Source organism: Triticum aestivum, chromosome 3D (assembly GCF_018294505.1).
Source record: "Triticum aestivum cultivar Chinese Spring chromosome 3D, IWGSC CS RefSeq v2.1, whole genome shotgun sequence".
In the NCBI taxonomy this organism is placed as follows: Eukaryota; Viridiplantae; Streptophyta; class Magnoliopsida; order Poales; family Poaceae; genus Triticum; species Triticum aestivum.
In genome coordinates, this window is record NC_057802.1 from 5734606 (window position 1) to 5744091 (window position 9486).

The 9486-nt window shown below is 46.1% G+C and overlaps 1 protein-coding gene across 1 annotated transcript; it reads right to left on the minus strand.

Annotated features, from left to right (window-relative positions):
* Positions 1 to 5120: 5120 nt before the first annotated feature.
* On the minus strand, positions 5121 to 9186 carry LOC123073645 (phenylalanine ammonia-lyase-like). Its single transcript, XM_044496709.1, has 2 exons — positions 8822 to 9186; positions 5121 to 6825 (listed from the first exon to the last, which is right to left on the minus strand). Exons 1-2 carry the CDS (start codon positions 9184 to 9186, stop codon positions 5121 to 5123), a joined length of 2070 nt encoding a protein of 689 aa, XP_044352644.1.
* Between the last annotated feature and the right edge of the window lie 300 nt (positions 9187 to 9486).

A 9486-nucleotide genomic window follows, 5' to 3' on the forward strand; every position in this document is an offset into this window, starting at 1 on the left:
TTCCAATCTAGTGGGTAGTTGTGGAATGCTAGTTTAGCTGGTTTGTTGCTATGCAAGATCTTTATTGTTGGTGCCTCAAAACTGAATATGGTTTTTTCACAACATAACTTGAGGAGCAGTTTGTTTAGTAAAATGTGAGTTCAGCTATCTCTTTTTTATTATGTACTCCTACTTGATACTCTTCTTGTTTCTGCATTCACTGTATGTTGCACTTTCTTCTTCCTAAGAGTTCATCGATGTAGATGCTTTCCTGATTTTTATTGCTAGTAAAAACAAGAATCTTTTCTCCCTGTTTTTATTGGGCGCAAAGGTGAAAGTTGCATGCTGTTTTCTCTGTAATTTAAGAATGTCAGTGGATCAACATGTTGGTGCCCTAAATTGCAGTTATCCCATTTTGCTTTTGGAAGAAAGTTTTTTTTTTTGGTTATTTACTTCTTTGGCTCCTGCTGTTCTTGCTTGGATCTGAAAAAAGAATTCATAGCAGTTCGAACTCAGTTTCCAATCTGGTGATTTGTAGTGATCTGCCACTTTAGCTGCTCGCTTATTTACTACTCCTTCCATTCGGAAATAACTGACATGGTTTTAGTTCAAGTTTTGACTAAATACAAACAGAGTTAATATGTAGACGAATGTAATTTCCCATGCAAGAACTGAGGAACAGCCTGTTACTATGTAGACGATTGATGTCGTCCTTTCTGTTTGCATTGCACTCTGTTGTTATGATCTGATGAAAGGATCAAGGAGGCGCATTGCTCGCCGTTGTGCATTTTGCTGGTTTATTGTCCATTTTTGTTGTTGCTGCTGATTGTTATGTTAATTTTTCTTTTGTGTCCTCTGTTGATGTCGGGTATGTATGTAGTGATGCTGGGAAAATTTTGTGTTCTCGGTTGCGAAAGCAGTAGCTACTCCTTGCTCCGGACTTGTGCAATTGATCGACGCCATGAAAGTGCCATGTTCAAACGAAATGTATGGCTGCAACGAGTTCATCAGCAAGACAGCAACCAACAGAAAAGAGAAACATGAAGGTGGATTTGCAAATGCTCATTGCTACTGCCCAGAAAATGGAACTTTGTTGCATTACACGCACACACATAGGGAAAAACAAATCTAAGACTGCATCAATCAGATCATGATTAGTGTATTAAAGTGAATTAGATGTTTGGACTGCTCAGTTTTGAACAAACTAAAAGAATAGTGAAACTAAGAAGTTTCAGTCACAGAATGGAAACATATACTATGATAATGAAATCAGCAGACTTGGTTAAATAATAATTTCAATCACTAAAAAGGGGGCATGTAATGGAATCTATGTAGCATGGAACATTATTATAGCCTTTGACGATTGCAGACGGTGCATTATAGGTTTGTCTTCCTTTGCTTGGCGCCGATGGCACCTTAAAATACTGACCTTCACCAATTTAATCTTTTAAGGGTGTATATATTATCCTTGCAGTATATTTCTCTTTTGCCACCAATGGACGCAACCTTTGTTCTTAAGCAATGTACTAATTAAGCCATGTCAATTGGATTTATATGTTACGGAACAAGCTATGCGCTCATATATCCTCAGAAACTTGGTATTTTCACTGAAATAAATAACCAGGTAGGTAGATCTTAATTCTACATGACAAGAATTATGTATATATACTATATAATCAAGTTTATTGCTCAATTTTACCCAAGATGCATGGTCTCATTCCGCATTGCGAGCTAGTAACAACGAAGAAACTAATTCTGACAATCAACCATGAGACCAAGCATGACTAGAGTTACAAAAGTTTGGTCAACTGACCTATATATCGTGACTTGGGAGGTGTTGTCGGACCCAGACTCGAAATCTGGGACCGTGTTGACTTTAGAGCCGCCTTTTTTACCTCATCGGTGCCTTGCAGTGGCGCCCGCCGCGACAACCAAAAGGTGGAGAAGCAGCCTCTAAACCAAGCATCGACGCAGAACGACGTCGATGCTTGGTTTAGAGGCAGCATCTCCACCTCTTGGTGGTCACCGTCGGAGGAGGTGTCTTCCTCGGACGAGGCGTAGGGTTGCGAAGAGGCCATGGAAGCAACCAACAATGGTAGGTTAGCGTCCGTCTTTTGGACTCTATATGTATCCCTCTTGACAGATTTTATAGACAAAAAAAGATTGCTACTTGCCCTATAGTAGGAAATGTGACTAGGCCACAATCGTATCCTTCCTTGTGCGCCGATATCCTACGAAGTATTATAAGGCAACAAACATTATTACAATCCTAAACATAATTAAGTGCTCTATAAAATTGTAGGCACATGACTTTAAGGTTATCTGATTGGATTTCATGCACCATTTTTGCACGGTAATACCGTGTCTCATTTACATCATATAGATCATAGTACAAGCCACAATAAATATCAATCTGACAAAGCTAAAAAAATAGAACACCAATATTTGCCCAAACGGACACTAGTCAAATAGAAGAATTACAATCAAGACAGAAGAATCCTTTGAGCTTGACACCAACGCCCATTACCAGCCTTTGGCATCACCACAACATCCATCAAAGGGAAAAATAACGGACCACCTCCTTACCCGAGCTCGACGCGACTCTATCACTGATATGCAGCTTTACGGACCTTCAATGCGGCTTATCAAAGGGGAAACCATTACCGTTGAACATATCAGACCAGGGCAACACACCGGACATGCCATCGAACTCCAGATCTGGTATCCCCACACAACTAAAACATCGGAGGAGAAAACCATATCTACCATCCACGAACCATGAACCCAACACATGATCCATCATTTTTCAGATGTCGCTGATGCAGACCACAATCTGCTTCCGCTCTTGCACTACCTCCCAAGCTCTGCGCCGGTGCTGGAGCAAACCTCAGATCTGGAGATGCCGCTAATGCTCTTTTTAGATGGATGTGATGTCCATGTCTCATCTGTTGACTGGCTGATGTGAGAATTTTTTTTAAAGAAAATTGAGATGGAGCCATGGACGTGAGTTTTTTTTTAGATGGAGGTGAGTTTTTCGTTCTTTTTTCTTTACAGAGAAACACACGCACACCTTCCTCTCAAGCGGCGTGCAATGACGCGCCCCAACCACGAGTTTGTATCAAAGTACTAGCAATCTACTACTGAAATATCCCCTGCGTCAAAGAAAAATATAGTTTCTTAACTAAATGAAACTTGAATCATCCAATGGATCACCTTCCCTTATCTCGACTAGTAAGCGTGGTCGTGTGTCGCACATATTATTATCATGACCAGTGTCGAAGTAGCCGCCGTGGAGCCGCGAGCGCAAGGAGGCGCCGAGTTAGGCATGGGTGCAGTGGTGTTGAGGTAGAGGTGCATCGGGAAGAAGACGGTGTGGATGAGTTGTCGTTCTGGGTTTGCCAAGCCTGGGGACACGTCATCGACGAAGGCACGCATTAGTGTTGCCAGCACCGGACATGCGTATACGGACAAAGTCGATGTTGACAAGGCGCCGCTCCAGGCTTGCAATGCCTGGGAACACGTCATGGACAAATGCACGCATCGGTGTTGCCAGTACCGGACATGCATAGACGAGGACCTGCACAAGTTGTATAACATGTCAAGGGGGCTAGCAGAGAAGGAGTCGACGATGGTTGCAGCGCCGGACGATGTGGGGTAGAAGGTGTCGATGCCGACCGCAGTTGTTGAAGTAGATGAAGTGGTCGGGGAAGATGACGACGGCGCTGATGATGAGCTGGTGCTGGACGAAGACCAAGGGGGGTGGATGGGCGGCGCGGCTCGCGTGAGCGAAAGGCGGCGGCGCCGAGGATGAAGAGAGGCAGCGGCGGCTAGGTTTGGAGCACGGCGGCGGTGCTCGAACTAGACAAGGAGAACCGGACAGCGTGACGAAGACCGACACAGACAGTGGCGTTCCAGCGCCTAGGGAGGCGGCGCGACGCATACCACATAGAAGTCGACATGCGGGGACATCGAGTGGATCGTGTGTCACGGCACTACGTCCCGAAGGGGCGACGTAGCGGCAACACGCAGGTCGAGGCGATGACGGAAAGACCTTAGGGTGGTGGCAGGGACTGTGTGCCACGCTCGATACGGCCGGATGGGGCGATGCAGCCGCAGTGCTAGGGTCAGTGCAGCCACAGGACGGCCTAGAGCGGACGGCCTCGTGGCAGCAGTGGACCACGGGTCGCGACACTACAGCCGAAGAGGCGACGCAGCGGCAGCGCATAGGTCGGTGCAACCGCGGAAACGGCCTCGAGGCGGCAGCGTGAACCGCGTGCCGCGGCTCTACGACCCGAAGGGGCGACGCAACTGCGGCGTGCGGGTCGGTGCACCCGCAGGGAGAACTGCGGGACGACGATGCTGCGGCCCGAGGGGGTGACGCAGCGGTAGCCCATTGCTCGATTGATGAAGGGGCGCATCGTACTCGGTGATGATCTTCACAAAATCCCATGAAGACGTGCATCTACTTTTGATGAAGCACATAAGCATAACTTATGCTTCAGGCGGAAGCACAATTATGTTGCTTTTGGGGATGGGGAAGCACAGAAACATAACTTGTGCTTCACGCGGAAGCATATGAGTGCTTTTGTTAGTTATGCTTTCACACGAGAAGCATACACTACGGCCAGCCGTATAAAAAACAAATGAAACAAGAAAAACAAAAACAGATAATCTAAAAAAAGAAAACAGGTAAAGTCGAGAACAAAATGAAAACCAAAAAAAAAAGCAAACGAAACAAAAAACAGAAACCCGAAAAAACAACAAAATCCCAAAGAAATTATAAACCCTAGCAACGTGGTGGCGTAGAAATGCGCCACACAGCAGCGCTAGAGGCTCAGTGCAGGAAAAGTGTCCACTGCGGCCTCGTTTGGTTGGATACCCCTGAATTAGTTGCTCCTGGGTTGTGTGGCTTGTTTTGGCTGGGTGCAATATGCGCAGGTGTTCCAGAACAGGCAAAAGACACATTTTGCACCAGAGCTTTTCACGTGTTACAAAATGATAGGATACAAATTCAAGCCAAATGAAAAAACAAACTACACTTACACACATGCAATGATCTAAACACACATGAACAATAGTATTATTGTTCACTTATTCAGACAGGGACACGTATGGAGCTAGAACGGATCATACGCGTGCACTTAGTCAATGGGCAGAGGCTCACCGTTCCACTCCTTGAGGCACTCGAGCATGGGGTCGATGAGCTTGCCCTGGCTGATCCCCACGAACACTTTGTCACACTCTTCGCCGGGCGCGAGAAGCTTCTCCCCGGTCAGGAACAAACAACCGAGTTCCTCGCGAACAAACTGGTAGAGCGGGAATGACCTGCTCCCCTTGATCATGTTGGGGATGGGTGCAGTGCCCTTCTCCACGGCGACGCGTGCCGCCTCGACCTCCCGTGGCAGCGCCAACCCGAGCTCCTCCTCCAGCTTACTGATCTTGGACAAAACCTCGTCGTCATTGCTCCTACTGGCGAGAGCATGCTCGAGGAGCACGCTGCGTAGCTTGTGCATCAGGGGGTAGTTGGGGCTACAGGGGTCATCGGCGTAGCTGAACACGTCCACGCGGTCGGTGGCAGCCATGAGAATCTCCTCGATGCTGGGGGCGTTGAGCACCTTCTTGGCAACTTCTTCCACACATCTGTTGACGTTGATCTTGATGTTCCTCTCAAGGTGGCGGAGGTCGATTGCCTGGCAAAGCGCCACAATGTACGTGGAGGACATGAGTTTCAACATGTCCACCGCTTCTGCAGTCTTCCTGGCTGAGATAAGGCCGAGCGAGTTCACCCCCTGATTGTGTTGCTCCGCACTTTGGACATGGGTGGTCACTGGGTTGGCAAGGTATTGGAGCTCGGAGCAGTAGGAAGCCATGGCAATCTCGATGCCTTTGAGGCCATAGTCCAAGCTCGGGTTGCGACTGCCGGCCAGGTTCGACGTCAGCCCATTGTTGTAGAACTCATTCACGAGCTCTGAGAACTGCGCAAACATGAGTTTCCCAATGTTAGCAATGGCAAGACGGGTGTTGTCCATGGACACACCAATGGGTGTTCCCTGGAAATTACCACAATGGAGTGCTTTGCCACGTTTGACGTCGATGACCGGGTTGTCATTGACAGAGTTCACCTCACGCTCGATAGACTTGGTAGCTGCCCGGATGACCTCAATCTGCGGGCCAAGCCACTGAGGCGCAGTACGGAGTGCATACCTGTCCTGCTTTGGCTTGAGGAGTGGGTCCATAGCATTCACCATCTTGGCATGGACCATGAACGAGCTACCAGCCAGAATGTGCTCCATGATAGCCGCTGCCTCGATCGAGCCAGGGTGATGTTTCAGCTTGTGGATCAGGTGGTCGGTGTACTCCAGTTTGCCGTACATTACCTCACAAAACATCGCGGCCAAAATTTCAGATAGGACAGCCAGGACGTTGCAGTCAAACAACACCATGGCTGCGAGGGCAGAACCCACCGCCGTGCCATTTACAATTGCAAGCCCCTCCTTGGGGTTCAGCTTGAAGAAGCCACCATCTATCCCGGCGATCTTCAATGCCTCGGCGGCGTCCACCATCCTACCGTCATTGGTAACTGCCTGGGCGTTGGGGCGTCCGGTAAGGACACCGGCGATGTAAGCAAGCGGGACAACGTCGCCGCTCGCGGTGATGCTGCCCCGGAGGGGAATCCTCGGGTGTACTCCTTTGTTGATGAGCTTTGTGATGGCTTCAAGAATCTCAAAACGTATGCCAGAATAGCCTTGGAGGAGGGTGTTGATGCGAACGAGCATGGATGCGCGTGTAACCTCTGATGGCAGCTCGTGTTTGCTTCCAATGCCAAATACACCAGCAATGAGATGCCTGCAAGGAAGAATATGGTTAATGCCGGCCGGGCAACAGACTAGTTTAAGTCCTGCAACTTTATTTGTTACACATAAATCTGGAGTTTTGGTAACATGGACCTACTTTTCATAATTTGGAAGAACGTTTCATCAAATTTAGCCTTGTCAATTTTCATACAATAAACATGACCACTCACGAGGTGTTCAAAAAAAAGAAGGTACGGGCCAAAGTTGCTACAACGTATATGACATCCGTAAATTGTTCCGCTTTATAAAGTTTGCGCAGCTCGTATATTATAATATTCTTTTACAAAAAATTACATGGATAAGTTTCAATATATCCGTGTACAACTGTTCTGGAATATGTTAGAACATAAAAATACGAATTAGGGTTCATATGGACCTAGGATCATTCTGTGATTTTCCATACGTGGTGATTTAGAGCCTATGCTCATCTGCTCCCGCATGTGAACAGTAAATTCATAAAAATAGTAAACAAACTAAAAAAACATATCAAACAATTTGGTATCAAAGATGCTCGAGTGCTCTAGGTGCATGCAAACGTTTGTGATGAAATGACATCTGGGAGCTCTCTAGAAAAAAGAAACAAATTTTGGCTGTCAAAGAAACTTTGAAAAATGGCAATGTTGAGACCTGTTTTTTTTAGCTGAGAGCTCCCCGAATGTCATTTGACCATGAAATTTTACAAGCACCAAACCCTCTACAACATCTTCGATGTCAAAACAATTTTTTTTGCTATTTTTATGAATCTAATGTGCGTCGGGAGCAGATGAGTCTGGGCTCAGTAATGGATTGCCGCTACATGTTGTCCAACTATGCTAAATAGAAATATCAATTTGACTGTGCTGGCATACTGTTGGCCTTATTAGATACTTTCTTCTAACTGTACTAATATTAGTGACTGCATGTTGCCCAACTATGATAATACCTTATCTGGTTTATGATGTAACACATATTAGTTTTGTTTTAAGTCAAACTTTATAAATTTTGACCAGTTTGTACAAAAAAATATCAGCATATAGAATACATAATCAATGCCATTATGTTCATCATGGAATATATTTTCATATCATATATATTTGGTATTGAAAGTGTTCACATTATTCTCTACAAATTTGATCAAGTTTTATATAATTTGACTTGTAACAAATCTAATACGAACTATATATTATAGAACAGAGGTATATTACTCGGAAGGAAGTATATCTTCTACAACAGCAAACAAACTGAATTGGTTTATAGGGAATAAAAGACACATGAGCTCCATGCATGGTTTGAATCTTACCCTCTGCTTGTTATTTAACTACATCACCTAGTGCGAATTAGTAAAGAAGTACACATGGCAATAAAAAGTGTAGCTATGCATGTCTACTCAAAGTAAAATATCTCATACATGTGTATATTACATCTCAAATTATGATTTTACTTAATTCATCATACCACATTATGTGGATGCAGAAGAAAAATACCATGTGATGTAATTAATAAGTAACATCATTTGTTCTACACACACACACACACACACACACACACACACACACACACACACACACACACACACACACACACAACCACCTCCTTGGGGCCAAACAAAGATTAAAAGACACATATATAACATTAATTTGAACTAGTAGACCTTTTGCTTATTTGAATATAAATTACTTTCTTATACGGGGATGTAAAAATCCCGTATTAACCCTACACAATCATTAATGACCTCTCATATGATCTTATCTCAGAGAGAGGTAATAATAATATTAGCCATCACACAAAGACAATCTAACGAGTCTTTTTGATTTAGGACAGCAGAGCTCTATCTTTTTTGTGTGTGGACGTATAAACCTCTTGTGCTCCACTAAATTAAATAAAATTAGCAGGCACACGCCGTCAAAAAAGAAATAATAGCATGCATACCCTGCCCGCCTTGGCAGAGGAATCAATCCACACGACGTTGAGATGTCGAGATGCAAAATTTTGTAGGAGGTGGCTTGTACCTGACGAGCTCAACTTGGAGGCCTTGCCCATCCTTGGTGCGACGGTGGGAGGTGCCGCCGAAGCCTGTGGTGACGCCGTAGATGTCGCCGCCGTTGGCCACGGAATCCAGGATCCACTCGCTGCAGGCCTTGACGCGGGGGCGCGCCTCGTGGGCGAGCTCCACGGTGACGTTCGAACCATCCTTTGCCAGGGCGACGGCAGCCACCTGGCCGACGCTGAGGCCGGCGCCCACGATCCTGACGACAGGCTCGCGGAAGTGTGCCACCATGCGCTTGACCTCGTCGAGGTGGCTGCCGGTGAGCTCGGCCGCCGCAGCGCCCCAATGTAGCGGGTCCTTCTCAGCGATGAACCCGTTGTTCGCCATTGCTAAGTTTGTAGGACGGTGGTGGTTGATTGGCTGAGGGTTGGGCGTGATGAACACAGCTCTTCCCTATTTCTCTTGGAGGGAAGAACAATGGTAGATGGGGTGCTTAAATAATGGTAGGACCGGGTGGGGTGCGTCACCGTGCACGCACCTTCAGGTGGTGGACGCCATGTGGTTGCCGCCGGACTGACTATCTGAGCGCTATATGCTGAACATTACTTCCTAAATCTAAGGCTAAATACTTTTCAGATTCTTGTATCTTGTCTTAGTTTAGTACATAGTGGGTTTCACTTTGCATGG